Source organism: Cynocephalus volans, chromosome 2 (assembly GCF_027409185.1).
Source record: "Cynocephalus volans isolate mCynVol1 chromosome 2, mCynVol1.pri, whole genome shotgun sequence".
NCBI classification, from domain to species: domain Eukaryota; kingdom Metazoa; phylum Chordata; class Mammalia; order Dermoptera; family Cynocephalidae; genus Cynocephalus; species Cynocephalus volans.
This window is the reverse complement of record NC_084461.1, coordinates 105,934,344-105,956,229: the sequence shown is the minus strand read 5'-3', so window position 1 is coordinate 105,956,229 and position 21,886 is coordinate 105,934,344. Positions and strand designations below refer to the sequence as shown.

The 21,886-nt window shown below is 35.3% G+C and overlaps 1 protein-coding gene across 1 annotated transcript in view; it reads right to left on the bottom strand.

Annotated features, from left to right (window-relative positions):
- Positions 1–13,814: 13,814 nt before the first annotated feature.
- The window catches only part of PRR16 (proline rich 16), a 186,307-nt gene continuing 178,235 nt past the window's right edge, over positions 13,815–21,886 (bottom strand). Inside the window, exon 2 of the mRNA XM_063084532.1 lies at positions 13,815–14,570. Within this exon, the coding sequence (XP_062940602.1) occupies positions 13,815–14,570 (756 nt within the window). The remainder of the gene's footprint in view (positions 14,571–21,886) is intronic.

The window sequence follows — 21,886 nt, the reverse complement described above, 5'->3', positions numbered from 1 at the left end:
GGAACTTTGACAGCTGCAGCCTAGCCAGATGAGACATAAGGTCTCCAGCCCAAATGCCCTGTCGTCACCATTGATTCCAAGCAGAGAGAGGAAATATTATGTCCCCAAAATCAAACTGCAAGTTTCCTCCTTAGGGACTGATGAAATCATTGATAAAAGCAAGAATATCTGAATGTTGTCGCATTAGGAGGCATGAAGATGACATGCTCAGCAAGTATCAAATGTAAAATCTTAAAGCCCATTTTAGTCCAAAGGTACTCCAAAGTTAAACTAAAAAAACAAAAAAACAAAACAAAACAAAAACCCTTCTTCCAAGTCCCTCTATGAGTACAAAATAAAAACATATGAATCACTGTCATTTTTATTTCCATGAATATAAAAATGGTCTCTGCCCATATTATTCTTTACTGGGAGCACCAAGAAGTCCATTTGGAGCCATTGTTATACCCATTTTAATTAGATTATATTTCTGTGAACTTTGCTATATGACTGTTAAAGGAGAATAATATTTGTTTTTTTAAATATGTTTTTTAAATATGTTTTTTTAAAGCAACTTTATCAAAAATTTGCATTGTATCTTGCATTAAAGGTGACTTTTTTGTTATGCAATAAGCAATCAATGACATACCAGATCTTTTTCTGTTGGAATACGTGATATTTTTTTCAGGTTATGATGTGTTACAATTTCTTTCTATCCACATCATCCTGTGCCAGACTCCAGTTCACCTTTAATAACAGACAGTATGTATTTCCAAGAATAATTTCCACAGTGTCAGAGAAGAGCACTGTGAATTGTTTACAGTTGTTGCTATCTTTAATATTTAATATTGAATTCAAATACTTTAAATGATTATTGTGTCCTTATTGTTAGCTTATGTCCTGAATGTCAAAAAATGACTTTTGCTAATTTAGCCAAAGAGCATAAAAACAAAAGAATAAAGAAAAGTTTGAAGTTTGTTAAAGCTAGTGTGAAAAATATAAGCTGATTATAGAGAAAAAAATGTAATTTATAGAAAATATAGAAGAGGCTATGAAGTATATCATTTTCCTGAACACTGAAAATTGACTTCTACTTCCTTAGAATAAAAATGAAAAAAGATAAACAGATACTTAAAGTTTGTTTACAGCACTGTGGAAAATATATATATAAGGTTATTATAATTAATCAATGTGACTTATAGAAAGTAGAATTGGAGGGAGATCACGGAGAATATAAGATTTCTGACAATATCAGGATATTGTACTTAGTACTTTAGATTAACTGCAGCATCAGAAAATCTGAATAAAAGCTGTTAATAAATTATTTCATATAATTAGAATAACACATTACTGATACCTCAGCAATATTCTTAAAATGTACACAATTCAAACTTAGCTCTTTATAACAATTTCATGCCAAATTTTACTTTCCTCTTTTTGGAGTAGACACTGAGACAGAGAACCACAGAAGCTGTGAGTGGTAAGGTAATACATGGAAGTCAACTTTCATAGATCTCTAGCAAAGGAATTAATTACTTTTTAATGATGTATTAAGTAAAATAAGGTTTTAACACTCTACATAAACTTTTTAAAACATAGATTTCTAAACACATTCTTGTCTCATGCACATATGATGAAAAAAGGTTAAATAGGCTTAAGTTCTGATTTTATGCTATTGTAATTAAGATAAAATAATATCAGATGTATCATTTTCTGTACAGCATTATTTAATGAGTCTTAATCCTGCTGATATACTAGAATCACCTGGGTAATTTTAAACCTGCTAGTGTCTGAGCCTCACTGTAAAGAGCTTCTGATTTACTTGTTCCAGGATGGATTTAAGGGTGTAAAGCTTCCCAGATGATTCCTGTGTGGATCTGAACTGAGGTCCACATTGGTATACGACGTGGAAAATAGAATTAAAAGATAATACTAATCTTTTCATGAGATTTTTGAACTACTCTTGTGTATAGAAAAGCAAGGAAATAGGCTCATGAGATCTAATGTATTCCTGAGTACAGCGCTGCTCTAGTTTCTATACCATAAAATGCTAAGAATTTTTAGAATATATATTCTAAGATTTGCTGATTTCTCCATCTGGAAAATAAAATGATGTTCTCTTTGGCACAAGTAGCAGCACACTTTTATAGGAATATGTATTCTTTCAGATTTGCAACACGTTCCTAGGCCAGGAAATGAGGAAAAAGAAGAGAAGAAACTAAAGCCAATGGAGTCAGTTTCCCACAGTCATAGAAACCCTGTCCCCAACCACCGTCACTGCCCATTTCCAAGATCCAAGATTGGATGGGAATTCTGCTTTCCACAGCACTATCTGCGCAGAATCTAGAAGTGTACTTTCTATCTCTCTTCAAGGGGTTTTGTTTCCCATACTCCTTCTTTAAGAAGCTGTTTATCTACAGAGATTAGAAAGGAGTCTAAGAACTGGGGTTCTCTTAAGAGAAAGTCTTCTTATGTTAGCTTTTGTGTTTGAATTTTGACAGTGGAAAACACCCCCATAATTATGTTTCCCTGCCTAAGCCCAGCTGCATCATCAGTATCCATCTCATTACAGAAAATTTCCCAAAATATATCGAGGGAGTACATGTACCACCAAATCCAATTCCATCTCCTTGTTCTTTAAAGGATTAGTATGTATCAGGTAATTGGCAGCTATTTATATCAGCCTTAGGTTACAAGAAATCCAGAATAGCTTCCCTCATTTTATGGCTTAGGAGATTTATGAGGACTAACGTTTATAACTATAAGCTAAGTAAATGCCACAATTTTTAACTATTGGTATGGAAACTCTCGCACAGGGAAACACAGACATAAAAGTCTTTTCAAACTTCACTCTAACCTCCCCAAACATTGCAAGGAACAATGCATTAAATACAAGCAATAGAAAAAGCTATGAGAATAGGAAACAATAATCAATAAAGCACTTTACACCTGATTATTCATTTTATGTTCCATCAGTGAATAGATATCGAAATGGCTGCTTTATCTTCACCAAAGTGATTTCATCAAACACAACAGAAAGGACGCCCTGTATTCAGTCCGCATGAAAGGCACTCTACAGGAAACGAAACATGAGGCTTCAGTTCTCCAGGCTTAGAAAATAAATTTTATGTAAATACTGAACACAACCATGCAAAAACTATTAGAATTTTCTCAATGGGAAGAAAACTCATATAACTCTGTGTTTATTCCAGTAAGTGGACAGTTTTAGGATGGTTTAAGGAGATTCCCATCTGTACAATTCCAGTTGCAAATTGTATTTACCTTCTTTATTTTTACCTTTGAATCTAACACTGAGATCCTCGCCAGCCAGGAATACTCATTCTTGCCCCATCTACATCCCCATAGTGATTTGGATAGAGTTGAGGATGAGATAGATCTTAAATGCACACGAATGAATGACGAGATATAAACCTAACTAAACGCCCCATCCTCCTGGGAACATTTATACAGCAGACCTGTCTCTCAGAAATCTGATCAGCTATATACATCCCTGGGAGTAAAGAGCAGCTTTTTCTCCACGTTAAGTTAGTGTGGGAAAAAAAAAATGAAAATATACATTATAATCTTAATCTAAGTGGTAAAAAGTATAACTAAAGTATTACATGTTAATTTAAGGGCATACCCTTCATTTTACTCCATTGTGTTTAGGTTAGTTTTTAAGTACAATGTTTTGATTCCTTATTTCTTTAATTAAACATTTTTATTTGTTTGCTTATTTTTTTAAGTTTACTAATAAAAATTGTATATATTTATCATGTAGGAACTTCAAAAAGTCCATGTAAAAATAGAAAAAAATGGAATTAAAAGATAACACTAATCTTTCCCTGAACTTTTTGAAGACCCTAGAACAACATGTTGTTTTGAAATATCTATATACTGGAAATGGCTAAATCTAGCTAATTAACATATCCACCACCTCACTTATTATATTTTGGTGGTGAGAGTTTATTTTTTAATTTCACTATTTTGCACTTCGCTCCCTTCTTTTTACTGAGCACTTTCTGCATATGTAACAGCAGTTTAGATAATTAAATCAAATTTTCTTGCTTATTTCTTCTTCTGTGCCAAGATTCTGATTGTAATACACCAATATGTAGTAATCCATCTTCTATAAAGAACTTCCTGTTTAAGTTAATAGAAATGAGTTTTAGATCAAGTGAGGAAACTTACATTGTGCATGACTTTGCACAAGTTTATTCAGCCTATTGGTAGTCAATTTACAATCTATGAAGTGAAGGGATTGAATTTAATCATTGTTAAATTCCTTCAACTCCAGTAATCTGTGGTTTCTTCTTAGTAAAAGTAGATATGGTAGACACTGATTTTAATAATATTACTAACTTAAGAGAAGACAGTATTAAAATGTAATGCTCTCATCACAAAGAAATAATAAATGTTTGCAATGATGAACATGTAACTACCCTGATTTGATCATCACACATTGTATACATGTATTGAAATGTAACTCTGTACCTCATAAATGTGTACCATCAAGTGTCCATTATGCACACAGGGATAAAAACTGCATGTCCTCACTCATAAGTGGGAGCTAAGAGAGAAAGAAGGAAGGAAAGAAAGACCACAGTAGTTTGTTGGACTTGCAGAGGAGGAGAGCACACCTAGGGATATAAACGGGAGTAGGGGAAAGGGGGATGGGGAGGGAGGTTGGGGATAACTCGGTGGGGGACATGGGGTACAATCGCAATTTGTGGTAATGGGCATGCTGCCAGTATGGATCTGACCTTCACATCTTGGGCACGAGGGATGACAATCAGCTCTGTATATCGTGAATATTCATAATCAATAAAATATATATATTTATTGAATTACTAGTTGGTTATTTTTCCATATGCATGTTTTATTCTGTTTTGTGAATTTTTACCTGTGTGGTATCCATTTTACCACTGTGATTCGATTTTCTTTTTTCTGTTCTGTTTTAAGTTAGGGAAGGATTCAGATAAATGGTGGAAATCTATAGAGAAAGATTTAAATACTAATAGTAATAATAATGAGAAGTTATTTCAGGCTGGTGCTACAAGTTCAAGAGAAGGTACAGCAATAGACAACAAGGCATGTCAGGGGGTTCAGTAATTAGACCCCTTGGAAAGAGCAGTCTTATCAGTGTTGGGCTTCCAAGATTAGAAGGATGTAAAAGTAGGTTTGGAAGGATTCTTGTTAGAACTGCCAAGCCCACAGTTAAGAGTTTTAAATGGCAGATGATCGTAGGTCATCAAAATTCTGATGAAATGATGAGAGTAAAACTTCTCTGTTGTATATCAGCAAGAGGTCAAGGGGCCAGGCAGGTGGCAAATGATAAGGAAAAGATAAAATTCTGTATAAGGAGAGTGTCATTGGGAGTGACTTTACAAAGAAAGATATCCCCCCCCCCAAATTAAAATTACTTGGATAAAAAGAACAAAGGAGAAGGAAAAGCTGAATACATCTGAAATTTGGAGTTTGGGTGATTGGAAGGTTTATTGGGAAGTCATATGGAGAAGCCATTTTTAATGTTAATTCTCTATAATAACTGATAATAAGTCCACTTAGAAAAAGAAATATGTTACAAGCCACAACTTCAGTACTGCATTTTAAATACCAAGCAAAATAGTCATTATTTGATACAATTATGAAATTTCAAAAAGGAGGTAAAATAAATTGAAATACTCTGACATGAATTTCATGTATGACAAATACTCTCTTTCTGTCGTAAAGAGTGGTTTGAATTGCTAGAAAATAATGGTTCCAGGTGATATTTTTGAGCTATTATTGGCAATATTAATGTCCTAATACTTAAGCCATAAGTCACTGTGATCATAGGACTTGAGTTCCCACACCACTCAAAGGCATCTCACTCAAATATGTGTTTAAATATATCACAAACTTTGATTAAAGCAAAGGAATAGTTAATACTTTCTCAGATTTTTAAAAATCTCGCTGATGTTCTAACGACAAACATAGATATTTTCTCTTTTAAACAAAAGCTTGATGGCTTAATCTTTTACTTGAATAAACATTTATAGAAGGTGTATAGAGGCCTAGTGTTATTAGACTTTAATTATTTTGACAAATTATACTATAAATGAATTTATTCATGTGCTATTACATATTATCATAAGTAATTAAAACTAAGCTACACTTGTCAAGGCTGTTTAATAAACTGTGCTTTTCACTGTCGTCACCTCGGATTTCTATCACATTCATTTTCTGACTTGCTAATTTACAAAATGTAATAAATAAAAAATGGGAATTCTACATATGAACTGGCAAGATTCTAAGAAAAATCATTACACTTACTTGATAATAACTACAAAAACATCTAATAATTACTTCATAAATTAGGTGAATAAAATATTATTTAGCAATAAATACCTAGGGAAATACAAAACAACCCACCAGATTACCAAGGAACATAGGTAATCTGTCTAGCACTGTTACAAATTAATAAAAATGATTTGCATTTGTTTGAGTTTTATTATTAGTAAGGTAATTTTGCATTCATTAAATAGTTAGGGCCTCATAACAACATGTTGGGAGTTAGTACCCTTCAGAGGAGGAATTAGGGGAAAATGTTAGGGAACTGGGTGCTGGTGGTGATGGGATGGACAGATAATTGTATCAGTATTACTATAGTGGAATAAAATGCAAAAAAACCATGCAATTTGGGGAACAAGTACAGGATCAAGATGTTCTGAAGGAATAGATAAAATAAAATAGGGGAAATGCACATCGTTCTTATTTTTGTGACCACAAGAGAGACATGAGCTGAGAAAGAGTTGGAGTTTGACCAAACAAAACAGAAGATACAACTGAGCTAAGCTAGTGTGTAACCCACTCTGTCAGCAGAAGAGCTTTCGTCCCATATGAACAACAAAATGCAATTTAAAACAAAACATAGAATAAATAGTAATTAGCTACAATGCCATATAAAGTTGAGTTAACTAATCCAGAGGATGATATAAGAGTTTGGGAGGCATTTCTGACATATGCAAAGAATGAGGTAGAATAATTTGGTGATTCTGTCTCTTCGATAACACTGAGGGCTGCAGACTTGTCAAATCTTGAAGTTGCATATCCATGTTGTCTCATCCATTTTACCTAGGAAAGAACTGAACCTTGTAGTCTGATGTCTTAGAAGTCTGTTTGGGGTTTGTGCAATTGCAGCATCCTTATGTCAATATTACTCTCCTTGCCCCTTACATTGTGATGGAGGATTACGTGAGCCCCAAATAGCCACATAATGACTCAACAGCCCCATTAGGTAGAAAGAGTACCACCATTATCTTCTTTTTAAAGCAAGTCTCAGACCCGATTAAGTAATTTGATCAGGAACACTTAGGAGTTGGGAAAATTGAGACTCAAAATCAGGTTTTTTGATTTCAAGTTGATGTTTTCCCCCCTAATATACTGCCACCTAGATTAATATTATATAGAGACAGAACATCATTTACATCATCAGTGACCTAAATTTCCGTAGTAGGGATTCCTATTTCTTTGACTATTCTGCATAGATAAGTATGAATCTTCAAATTAAGTTTATGTATCTGGGGGGGGGGAATTATTTATAAACTTATTGAAAACTTCTTTATTCAGAAATTTGACAAATAAAAATTTAATATGTAATTCTGAAATGTTTAACTAAAAATGTAGGTTGGTGAGTATTTTCAGACAGAATTCAAATATGGTAGCTAAAGACTGTAGTAAAACCCAACCCTCATCAAAGTAAATGTTAATTCCCCCTACAAGCTTTTAGCGGGGCTATTGTTAAATTTATTTCTTTTCTCTCCATCCTTCTTTAAAATAAAATGTCATCCTAATTTATGGTGAGATTAAATGAATATCAGGTAATATGAAATTAAAAGGAAGGAAATCTATGAAAGTCTATAAAATATTCAAATTACAACACACCAAAAAATCACCCCTTTGGAAACAATGGTAGGCATGACTGGGGCTCAACCATACCCAGATCTCCTTCCCTCTCTGCACATATGGGGAATATAGACAAAGCCATGTGACTAGTTTTGGCCAATGAAGCATACAGGGTCTGAGGTAAAAGCACAGGTAAGATTCTCTGGTTGCCCCTTCCTCTGCTGTGGTGATCCTCAAAGAGGATTTTGGATCCATATGACAAGAAAACCTGTATTGCTGAGTGACTGTTTGAAAGACTACTATCCTACTACACTGGACCCAGGGTGAACTTTGAATAAGCAAGAAATCACTTGGACACCTCAGAGATACTAGGGTTATTTGCTACTTACTACAGCATGGTGTCTGGTCTATATCCACTAATACAGAGATGCATTTATTTTTCTCTTATTTTATATCTTCTAACAACTTTCTCAGGCAAGTTCCAGAAAATGATGCCTTTCTGCTCTACAGATTACCTGTACACAATTTAGGGTCTATGACTCAGGCAGCTCTGAAAGGTGGGAGGAACGTGGGTTGTAGAGGCAGACCACTTGCCTTACATTCTGGGCTGGTCACTTGCTGGCTCTGAGATTTTGAGCAGCTCGTTTCCAGCACCATAGTTTTCTCATTTGTAAATGGAGATAATAGTGTCTAACCATTGGGTTGTTATGAAGGAAAAATGATGAGATGAGGGGAAAGTAATACATGCAAAACACATAGAAGAGTGTTTGGAATAGAGTAATCTCTTGATAAGGGTTAGATAGCATAAGTCTTGCCACCATGAACCCTAACTTACTCCAGGCACACATTGTTTTATTTAGCTGGTCCAAATCCTCTTTGGTGGTTAGAGTTGACAGTTACATTATCAAATAATGAAAAAACATATCTATAGTCTAATAACAAAAAGATGGAAATACTTTTATTAGAGAGAGTTCTAATGCACTGGTTCTTTAGAGGTTCCACAGAGTGGATCTGTTGCTATTTTTAGTTCTAGGAGTCAATGTTAAATAGATGAAATTCACAAATGAAATACCAGTGGATGATAGTGACACATTCAGGGTCAGTGGCATCAATACTATAGATCAGAACTTCTTAGGGAAAAGACCCAAAATAATAGTCTTTGAACTTAAGAGGAAAAAAAAAAAAAAACTGAAAGGTGAATCTGCTGGTATAATACAAAAGAAAATGAGGCTCGCATTATTCAGTGGCTCATTCATTTTACATGGCAGCTAAATTGCCTGAAATCCCTTTCATATTTTGCAAAGATCAAGCACATTAAGAATGTCAAAACAACATTAGGTAACCCCTTTCAAGCGTCAAAATAACTGCTCAGAATAAAGGAAATATTTGCGAAGTTCAGGGCTATGAAGAACACAATTAAATGGTAACGTTGTGGGGAGAAAAAGCAGAGGTCCTGGATTTCCACACTTGTCAACTAGGATAATGCATATTTTATATGTTAGTATTACAAATATGTAAAGTTTCAGAGAGCAGTTAATACATTAGTCTACCTAACTTTGATCAGTATAGAAGTTATAAATCATAAGCAATACTTCCTCCTTATTTTCCCTTGGTCTTCACACAATTCTATACCTCATGTTGATTGAACAGTATTTTAAAAAGAGGGTTATTTGCAAAGCATCTTTATGTTTCACTTTAGTTTTTGCACAGTAGATCAGAATGATAAATCCAAGTGCTTTAAATGAAATGACAGCCTACATAACTGCTGCTCCACTAAGATGTAGCTAACTGCAGTTTTATGTTCAGCCCTGCTGTGTGCTCCTAATGGTAGTATCACATCTGTCATTATTTCAGAATCATGCAACTTGAATGATTTAATGATTCTAAAACTCCAAAATGTTTACTCTAAAAACTTACTTATAGTGTCATAGCTACACATCGGCCCACAAAATGTCATGCAATCTTGTGATAATGTTTAGTAACTGTCAGATTCCACAAACTTTACCTAATTATGTGAAATGGCTTCTTACAGAATGCTATTGCTCATAAATCACTTCCTCACTTAGAAATCATGATATTTTATCAAAGTACATTACAATGTAATCTTTTGCTACAACTTTGAGCATACATTATCACAAAATATGCTGCCAACACATTAGGAGAAAGAATTAGAAGAAAGAAAATTAAGAGAATTAGGAGAAAGGGAATCTTTAGGATAATTACAAACCTTGGCATTACATTATTGCATATATTCCATGGGGGGGGGGATCAGTAAAGGCAGTGATTCATGACTTGATTACAACGTTCCCAGTGCAATTACATGCAGAACTACTCAGATTTTTCTTCAAGGAGCACCCAAAAAGAGCTATCATTAGAATCTGCAGATAAAAGATCTTAGACTGTTTCAGAGACTGTGTAGCTGCTGCTCTTTTCATGCTAAAAACAACTACAGATCTGTCTAAAGAAAGCCTTATAATCCTGTTCCCCATTCCTTTATTCATTAAATAATTAGGATGCAGTTATAATTCAAACACGAGATTTTTTAGGTTAATGAAACCACTTCTGCTAATAGTAGATTCATTTTTTCCAGAATATTATTAAACTAATGAGGGAGGTATGAGTATAAGAATATCAAATTGGAAGAGTCAGAAATTTCTCTTTTTGCATGGCTTTGTATTTTTGAGAAGATATTTTTATATTTACTTTAAGCATGACCTAAAAAATGTTATATTTCCTTTTATAACTTCTATAACTATTGGGAGATGGAAGAGAACTTTGGTCAATTTTATTCTCTTTTTGCCTTTCATTAGTCGAGATACAATAACCTCCAAAATGGGACAATCTTTGTCTAAACCAAAAACACAAAAACCTTTCCTATTCCAATTTAACTAAGGAGTACCATGTCTTTTGAAATATATTCTATTTTTACATTATGAATGGATGTTATCATAAGCAGTGGATTACCATTTTATATCCTGTAGGCACACCATTTTCAGCACCGCACTCTCCCGAGTGAGCCACGGGCCGGCCCAGGCACACCATTTTCAAAGGAGTATGAGCACTTGCTCTGTGGTACACACTTTATGTCAATAAAAGTATTCAAATGAATATTGTTCAAAAACAAAAAAAAGCAAAGCAGCTGACTTTAAGAATCAGAGAAAAGCATATCTGTTTGGCATCCTCAGAAAGGAAAGATAAACCACATTTTATGATGATTTAATGGATGATGTGCAGAGCTCACACTTAAAAATTTAAATTTTCAAAGCAATATTGGCTGATTACAAAAAACTGCGCTGCCACTTATGACACTGTAATTACTAGTTTGCATGCAAATATTATGACGGTCTATGTTAAATGCTTTCCATGTTTTACAAGTTTGTGTATATTCGAAGGCATAACTAAGTTCCAATGAATGTTGCCAAATCATCAGCTGATCAAGAAAATATATTGGTACAATATATTACATACATTAATGAAAAAATAAAATTACATGAAGTAAATAAACTCAAAAGAAAGTCCCAATACTGCTGTAATCTAACATTTAATGTTGATTATAAATAAAAAAAACTGTAATAAAAAAGCAAGGTTAATAACTGACATTTTTGTTTTGGGCTTGAACTTAGCTTTTTAGGCTAGTAGTTAGTTATAAATGTGTTGAATAAAAACACGTGTAGTTTTGGAATGTCACAAATCAAACAGAAAAAGATGGTCTTTCACTGGGCAACTGTGTCTACACTTAGAGAAAGAGATATGGAATTGGACCTCTGAGGTTGATTCTAGGCATCTGGCTTAATGTCCTTATTCAACTAGCTTGAATGATTCAACTTATTCAACTTGTTTTACTGCAAGTTATCTGCTCTATGGATGACTTATGGTTGCTAGAAAGCTCTACCTTGAGATCCAGCTTGATCCCCAGACATCAATAAGGTCAAGGTCTCAAGTAGGGTGATTGTTAGGTCATAGTAACTGGCTAAAGAAGGAAAATAGGCTGAAGGGAGAAAACTGTGTGTCTTCTACGACTGTTTATAATCTCGAATGTTCCAACACTTGGACATGTGAAAGGAAGTAATTATTTAAGTCTAGAAAGATGATGAAACCTTAGATTTGTCTATATCAAGACTAAATGTGTGCATTAAAATTTCAGAAAACACTATTACAGTATTCAACAAATCAATTATTTATTTACCTGCTCATATCTCTTAAACATACTGATAATATAGTTAATAAATTCTAGATTATAGCCTTTCTTGATTATTGTTCTTTGTTTTGTAACTTCCTGAAGAGTTGAATTATTTTATTTGTATTATCTTCGTGTCCAACACATACGAAATGAAAGCATGCTGAGTAAATGTTTAACATGACATTCCCTGTTTTTCATTCATTTGATTGTTCCTTTGAAAAATAAAGCCTATTTTCTTTCTGAATACTGCTAAAACACATCTTTTAATAGGTAGCTGTTTCAAAACAGTCTTCCAGATTACCATGATATAGCCTGAAAAAGGCAACAAAGAAATATAATTGAAGATTACTTTCCTGGAGCAGCAGAAATTAAAGTTCAGAGATCAAAAGCCAAATATTCGAAAATGTCACTGCACTATTTATCAAGTTTCACAATAAACAAATTTCCACCAAAGATGACTCCCTCTACTCTTTCCACTTAATGGACTGATTTTGTTCAGGCACCTGTCCCACCATGACTCTAGGGGAGATAAAGTCATTTCTTACTCCAGGGCAAAACATTTCATCAGCCCGAATCAATGCAGGTGGAAAGTGAACTTGGCCCATGGGTGGGTAAATTTCCTAAGGCAGAAAATGAGACTGAAGAGAAGAACATTTATTTGATGTGAGAAGGAAAGGATCCCTCATCTTTCTTCAGTGGAACAGCAAAGAACCATGGCACCTTTCAACTCTAAGGTGAAAAAGCTTAAGGCCGAGGCTGAACACCAGAAGCAACTATATTGTCCCCTATAATTCCGCTATAAGTGTAGATTCCCTCACCGGGGCAGAGAGCTTTCTAATGCAGGGGGAAAAACATCCCACAACTTCAACATATGGATTTATGATGTGTCCTTGAAGAACGCTGAGTGTGGGGAGGGTCTAAAAGGTTTGGCAACATAAGGGGTTCAGGAGATGGTTCCTGAAGTACCAAAATGGAGGTATGTAATATGAAAATGTATAAGTACTATTTATGACATGGGTTATTATATTTAATGTAGAAAATTCTGACATACATTCACTGTGATCTTCTATAAACTTTGTCTGATTTGCTACCCATTTTTGATGATATTAACATGGGATTAAATGGAACCAATATTTCATTTTAATTCTGAGGAACATTTTGTTTTGCCATATTTACTATTGTTTATTGACATAATGATATTTCCACAAACCAGAATATTTTATTACATATATAGCTGAACATATAATTCATAATTGTATAGTATAGAAAATAAACCTTTTTGGTATTGTCCTCAGCATTTAATAATGCAAAACTAGAGACAAACATCTTTAGAAAAAAATAATAAAATAGTCCTTCAGTATTAAAATTTCTTATTAAAAAGCATTATATCAAAGTTAAGAATATGACATGTTATTAATGCATAGATGAGTTAGGCATGAGTAAAATGAATCAAATCCCATGTCTTATGGCAAATCAAAATATTTGAAATCTGCAAGTCACAGTTTGTCATAGGTCAATTGCAAAAACAATGCATTCATATTTTTTCATTTTTCTGTGGTTTTTGATGATGCAACATTTAAAATAATGTGTACCCAGGACATAAGCAATGTACCACATACTTACCAGGTGATTTTTATGCCACTTTGCTGAATGCAGGATTAATATATTTGGGCTTTTTATTGCTTGAGTAGAAAGTGATCATTACTTATTATTTTATGTTTATAATATAGAAAAATTTTTTTTAAAGTTTTTTTAAAAATGGCATACATCACACTGTTGTAGTGGTTGATTTCCTCAAGATGGTCTTCTGTGGTTTTGGTGCAGTGGGAGGAGGCACAGTTGCAGGTCTGAGAGGGGGAAAGCTGTTACTGTGGCTTATTCCCAGTCCCCCATTTTCTAGTGGGAAAGGAGGGAGACGCGGTGGAGGAGGGAGGGGAGGGCCTTGGTGAAGAATCTTTCCTGGTGGGTGGACAGGTTCACTGTGTAGGTGGACCTCCCTGTTTTTTATGTTATACCGGGCATCACAGTCAGGACAATAGCCATGGTACTGTACTTTTTCATTAAACCGTACTCGTTCCCGAGGCCCTGCCTGAGGACACCTGTTTTTTTCAGGTCTATGAATCAGAGGCTGCACTGGAGGCTTGTCCACGTTACTGTTGGGTATGCAGCAGATATCTCCATTTGGAATTTTGCCAGGGCCACCTGGTAAGCCTCCGTTTCGTAGTAGGGTGCCATTGGTCTTCACGGGATTGACAGCTGGCCCCACCCTTTGGGGGTCTTCACACTTCACAGGCGTCAACCGCGGAGGAGGTGGCGGAGGGTTTGGCTTTCTCAGGACCGTGAGGATGGCAGAGGCGTGTGCTGGAGGTTTAATGAGCGGCGCATTAGCCTGCACTTTGATCTTCTCTATGCTGGAGGCTGTCGTGCCGCTTGAGCTACTGTTCAGCGTGTCTGTTTTGGAGCTGTCGGTCATCTCATCCTCCAGCTGAAGGTCAGAGGTCAGGGTATCGATCTGGTCAACCACCTGGCGGAAAGGACAAGGCAATTGTGTTAAAGAATGACCAACTTAGTAGAAACAATTTCTTTCTGTCTAGCTATAATCTGCTCTGGAGGCCTTGACTGACACTGACCTGTGCATGCCATTGCTGCTTAATATTTTCAGTCTATAAATTTACAGGATAGCCCCCATCACACAAAATGCCAACATAACATGGTTTCATAATTTTTTTGATAACATAATTTAATGTGCTTAGAATATAATTTACTATTATGTATACATTTTAACCCTGACTTTGCTGTACCCACCAAAGTTGGAATTCTGATGCAGTAATAGAACTGATTTTTTTTAAAATAAGAGGAGGGGACTTCCCTTCTGCTTACTATGTAGAAAGGTACAGGAGAACATCACTTCCATGCTGAAAATGAGAAAGAGCCAGATAATCTGTAAAAATCATAACATTTCTTGGACCATCAGAGAACTGAGATCACCATACAACCAAGTGAACTGAACTGTCAAGAGTTTCAAGCCCTCTGAGGATAGACAAGACACATCAACTGTTTGGAAAAAGAGGCATTAACTGCCAAAGTGAAAAACAGCTAAAACTCTAATGACTAATGAAAGGCTGAGGATGTGCTGTCATGACAATTTAGAATCCTTGGGAGCCCCAGACACAATGTAATCTGTACTCGCTTATTGTCTCTTTTCCATGGGCCTCTCCTGTGAAAAAATGATGGGAGGGAAGACACAGGAAAGAGACCCTTTTGGCATACAGGCACAAAACTCCATCCACTTCTCAGACTCTTGTTTCTTACAAGCAGAAGCCTTATGCACCCGAGGAGGGCAAAAAAACCTTTGAACCTCTAAGACACAGGCAAAGATCCTTTGCTTCTGGGAGAGGTAGAAGCCAAAGCTATCCGACCTGGGGGTGGACAGAGAATTCTCTTGGGTCTGGAACCCTACACAAATCAAAAGCAGATGTCTACTAACTCTGGGGAGTGGTAGGAAATTACAGCCACTCAAGGCCTACTTCAGACACAAGGAAGAGGCAGGGAGTTGGCTGGGGCTGGCATAGCCATCAGACCATGATGCAGGTCCGAACCCAAGTGAAGGGGAAGGGTTATGACAAAGGAAGTTTGGTTGTATCTTAAACAAGGCAGATCTAAGGAAAGTTTGGCAAGGCAATTGGGGAATCTGGCATCTCGCATAACAGGCTTGCCTTAGTATTTCTGCCCTATTCAGTCATTGGTAGGGAAAGGCTTGTGGCTCTGCTCAAATGTTGGATTTCAGCACAGCAGCAGGGCCTTCAGACATTTATGCTCTCTACAGTTGGATATCCTGGAGGCCATTCTCATAGCCACAACACATGCAATATTATGCATATGAAAACAGAAAAGTGATGGGTTACTTTAAAAATAGTGTATGTAAGGAGACAGTCCTTTCATTTCACACATTTCCATTCCATTTATTCCATATGGAGATTATTCCCTCTTCTTTTACACAGGCCTAAGTCTGTTAAACTGTGAAGTTGGCTCTTTGACAAATGATAGCAGGATTGAGCTCAAAATAAAAACATCACCAGTATCAGAAGGTGGAGAAAATATAGAAACTTTACATCTTTTTCATGGGGCTCTTACGTGACTGATTCTGCCAGGCAGGCTAATGTCACGAGGGCAGTCTTTGGAGATCTCGAAGGTCTACAAATCCAACAGTTTCATCAGATTCAAAAAATTCAACAAATTTCTCCTAGTGTTTTCTATTTTAGCAAATGGCAACATAAACCTCCCACTTCAATAGTCATTAATCTAGACTGTTCTTGACACCACCCTTTTCACTCACCTCTGTCCAGGGCTCCTAGAAAACAAGTCTTTCTATTTCAGGTCCTAAATATATCTTAGATTCATTCACTTCTCCCCATTTTCATTTCTGCAATCCAAGTCTGAGCCTCCATTGCTTACCATATGAACTACCCAGAGTCACCTTGCTTTCCCTTTCATTTCTGTAGTCTCAGTGACTTTTTCTAAAAAAAATAGAAATGTGCTCTTGTCAACTCCCTGCTTAAAATCTTTCAATGCCTGTTCACTTCTCCTGTGATAAAGATCAATTCTTAACATGTCCTTCAAAGTCCTGCATAGTCTCAATGATGTACTGGTATTTAACACTGGTTCTTGGCAGTTTAAGGGAGTCTTGATTTGAAGGGTTTGCCAGTTTCCATGATGTAAAATCCCACTGTGGTTGATTGCAAGTTAGTAATGCAACATCACTGAATGTGAGGTTGAGAAGAAATGTGCAGTAACACACCATTCTAAGTGTTTCCACCATACTGATATAACAGAATAAGCAAACTCAGAAGCACCAAAAATATTAAAATATAGTAATATAATTAAGAATGACCAGGAATAACTAGAAAACTCTTGGCTTTAATTTAAATTTTTGTTTTAATTTGTTAAATTGTAAGTTTATATTGCTTTATTTTTTAATAATGGTTGTGTTTAACAACCAGCTCACAACATTTCTAGAAATATAATGATTGGTTCTTGTTAGCCATTAGAAGTCTTTTCCAGCACATCACTGTCTCTCACTTCTAAATAATTCTCCATCCTCAACTCAAATAAATTTCCCTTTTATTATTGTCCTCAAATGTCTCCGGTCTTCTCTTAGACCTCCATAATTAGTAGTCGGCTTCATGCCACAGGAAGTTTGTACGTATTAATATTTCTTCTTGAAATTCTCTGACAACTTCTCTTTGTCTAATTAACTGCTACACATCTTTAAAATCTTAACTCAGGAGTCATTCATGAAGCAATCTGCCTGGGGTTGAATGTCGCCCCAAAACTTAGTCCCTACCGTGACAGTGTAAAGAGGGTGGAAAGCCCTATTATGGTAATTGAAAGGTGGGGCTTTACACAGGTGATCAGACTGTAGGATGATGCTGTAGTGAATAGACTCAAAATGTTGGTCATGAGAGAGGTTTGGAGGGCTTTAAAAGAAGAGCACATGAGAGGGTAGTCTCTCTCTGCTCCACCATTTTCTGCTACGTGAGACCCTTGGGTCGCTGTCACAACTACCAAGACCCTCCCCGGCTGTGTTCCCTGGACTTTGGACTTTCCAGCCTCTGAAACTGTTAGCAATAAATTTTATTACCAAGTTCCAGATATTTTGTTATGAGCAACAGGAACAGACTAATAGGGAAAATTGGTACTGAGAGTGGGGTCAGAGTTTTAGCTGAAAAGGCCCAGTAGTGCTATGCATTATGAAGCTGTGGGAGCAGAACCACTATGGAGACCCAGACTTGTAGAGCTTCCAGCATGCAACAACAGCCTGTGAGAGCTAAAGTATGGCTGAAGACAAAGAAAGCCATAGAAGCAGAGCTGCCCAAAGACTTGAGGACCCAATCCCTGCACCAACGTGCAGAGGATGAAGATGGAGTCAAAGCATGTGATTTGCCAGCTTTGAGATTTAATGCCTTCCCCGCAGGGTTTCAGACTTGTTTAGGACCTATTATACCTTCTGTTTTGACTATTTCTCATTTTTGATATGGGAATATCTACAATATGTTTGTCCCACCATTGTATCTTGGAAATTAGATAATTACTTTTGAATTCACAGATGGGACTTTGAACTTTGGACTTTTCAGTTAAAACAAGACTTTGTAATGAAATGAATGTATTTGTAAGTGAAAAGTACATGAGTTTTGGGGGGCCTGGGGCAGAATGCCTTCAGTGAATGTTCTCTCAAAACTTAGTCTCATTGTGACAGTGTAAAGAGGGTGGGAAATATGGTAATTGAAAGGTGGGGCCTTGAAGAGGTGATCAGATTGTAGGACCTTGCTGTCGTGAATGGGATAATAATGGTGGTCAGGGGCGTGTTTCTGAGGACTTTGAAAGAAGAGCACATGAGATATTATGCCATATGAGATCCCTAGGTCACTATCGCCACCACCAAGTCCCTCACCAAATGTTTTCCCTGGACTTTGGACTTTCCAGCCTCTGAAATTGAAAGCAATAAAATTTTTCTTTATAAATTACCCAGTTCCAGGTATTTTTTATAAGCAACAGGAATGGACTAATACATAAGCCTTCTCCATACTACTGCAATTATAAAACAAACTAACATGTTTAATCTTACTTTTTTCATTTAAAGCACCCACATAATTTTAAATTATATTTTCAGAAGTAGTGTGAGTATTGGTATAATGTTTCCCCTCTAGATTCTAACCTCAGTGAGAGCAAGACCCTTATTTATTTATTTTTTCTATTGTATTCTAAAGGCCTAATATAGTGACTGGTACTTATGAGAAGCTCAGCAATATTTAAGTATATGCATTGAGTGTTATTTCTTCAGTTCATGTGTGAACAAAAGCATTTTCTTTCCTATTTGATTTTTGAGGTGTTGTTACTTTAAAATTTAGAGGTACAAGGATAGTCTTGGCTCATGGGTACAGTGTACTCTTTCACCTGGAGAGGTTATCTACCCTAAGCCTTTTATCATATTCAACATCTGTAGCAAAGGAGAGAAAACTCTCCTATTGTGAGGGAAGTGAAGCTGATTTTCAGAGATGTACAAATACCGCATAGGGTCCCTGATGGTTTGATAGTTCCTGTCTGGTTTCAGTATCTACATTGTTATTTACTGAGTGCCTATAAAATGCCATGAGAACAAAAATCAAAAACAAACAAAGCAAAACAAAGCAAAAAAACCATGGAGCAGGTAATCTAGTGTAAGGGCCTGACTTTAGCTAGATCCTCAAATAGGTTCTGTCATTGTAAAAGTACAACTGCCCAAATGCGCTGAAGAATACAAGATGTTATAAGAGGAGAATAGGATCCCATCAGAAAAGTCAGTGAAGCATTCCTGAAGGATTAGTTGAAGCCAAATTGTAAAAGAATGGTTAAAGCAGTCTGTCGGAAAAGAGTCTGATAAAGGTCCTCCAGTAGAAGAGAGCGCCTGAGTGTGAGTGATTTAAAGAAGGCCCTTTGGCTGACCGGCACTATGACAGTGAAGGCTGGAGGGTTAGGTAGCAGCTAGACTGTGAGAGCCTTTGTTGTGTTGTGATAAAGTAACACATATTTTTTGAATCCCAGAAGTAAAAGAAGCAGTATTCAAAGAGAAAATTAATTAGTATTTTTCAGAACTGAAGCATCCTCTAGTCATTTCAAACAGCAAGATATAAACAATCCCTCACCCAGACATACCACAATGAAACAACAGAACACTGAAAAACAAAGATAAAAGTTTTATAACAACAACAAAAAGGAACATTAAGTATTTATAGAGTAACAAATATTAGGCTGACAGGAGATTTTCACACAAGTAACAGAGGCCTCAAGACAATTTAGAAATACTTTTTTATTGAAAGAAAAATATTGGAAATGTAATATAGTTTAACTCTTATGTAAAAGTGAGAGAAATAGAGATTTTCAGACAATAAAGACAGACAGTATACTTCTTACAGCTCAAGATTGAAGATACAGAGCAATGACAATTCAGTAAAAAGTAAAAAATCGGATGGAAGGACTGGAATGCAAAAAACAGATGAGCAAAGAAATCGGTTAAAGAGGTAAATCAATACATGCATTGATTGCAAAAACAATAATATATTGAGGACTGATTTTAAGAGGGTTAGAAACTGTGAAACTAATTACTAGGAAAAATAACATATCTATTTGTTGAACATTAAGCATTAAACCATTTTAAGGTCACCATATTTGTGTGTGAGGAAAATCAATACCTGTATGATATTAATTAAATTTAGATCTTATTAGGTCAAGAATGCACATGAAAAATTTTAGGGCAACTATTGAAATACACTAAAAACTATAAATTACAAAATAAAATAGGAAAGAAAAAGTGAGTACAGAAAATTTAACAAATCTAAAAAAGGCAGAAAATAAGTAAAAAAAAAAGAGGAAAAAGCATAATAAATAAAAATCACTGCATAAAATAGAAGAAATAATTTCAATATATTGTAATCATACCAAAACTCATGTACTTTTCACTTACAAATACATTCATTTCATTCCAAAGTCTTGTTTAAACTGAAAAGTCCAAAGTCCAAAAAAATGGGATGATATGTTCAAAATACTAAAAGAAAAAACTGCTAGCCAAGAATGTTGTATGCAGCAAGGCTATTCTTTAGAGATGAGGGAAAAATAGTGTATTTCCCAGACAAACAAAAACTGTGGGAGTTTACTACCAAATGACTAGCCCTACAAGAAATTCTCAAAGAAGTCCTGCATCTGGAAATCAAAACAATGATAAGCACTGCCATGAATACAGAAGAAAGAACAAAACCCACTAGTAGAACAAAAATGCAAAGAAAAGAGAAAGAAACTAAGCCTTACCACCAAAAAGAGCCATAGTGACAATGTAATAATGCCCCTACTTTATTTCTGATTTTAGTAATTTCAGTCTTCTCTCTTATTTCTTGGTCAGTCTAGATAAAGGTTTGCAAATTCTGTTGATCTTTTTAAAAAGTTAACTTTTGGTTTTGCTGATTTTCTCTATTGTTTTTAATTCCATATTTCATATATTTCTATTATAATCTTTGTTATTTCCTACTTGTGTTTGCTTTTGGTTTAGTCTGCTCTTCTGCTCTACTTTTTCTATCTCCTTAAGGTAGAAGTTTACATTACTGATTTGAGGTTTTTCTTATCTTTAATATAGGTGCTTAGAAGTATAAGTTTTTTTCTAAGCACAGCAAGAGCCATGCATCCTATAATTTCGATATGCTGTGCTTCGATCTTTATCTCAAAGTACTCTCTAATTTCCCTGTGATTTCTCTTTTTATCCATTGTTCATTAGGAGAGTGTTGTTTACCTTCCACACACTTGTGTTTTCTAAATTTCCTTCTGTTATTGTGGTCAGAAAACATATTTTCTATGATCTTAGTCTTTTTTTAAAAAAAGAGAAAATTTAAACAAATGAACAAACAAAAAGTACAGGAAAAGATGTCCATTATCGTTCAATTCTATTTTTCCACAAACTTTTTGAAGTGCCCTGGTGTTTATATTCTGTTTTATTGATTTTTTATGCAATTTATGTTCCTAAACTTAGAAATTTAATTTCTGTTGTTGATTTCATTTTATTAAGTAGTCTTGTTGATTTGCTTAGAAATTAATTTGCCTTTGAAACGTTTATTCATCTTCTTCTGTTGATATTAATTTGACATTTGCCTGCTTTTGGAAGACTTTTGAGAGCTATTTCAAATTATTGTAGAAATTATAAAATGAGATATGTAAATTTTAATAAATTTTACATCTCCAGTTTTGTGAAAATATGAAGAACATCCATACTTAACCAAGGAGAAATGTATATCTCAAACTTGAAACTGGGTCATCTGT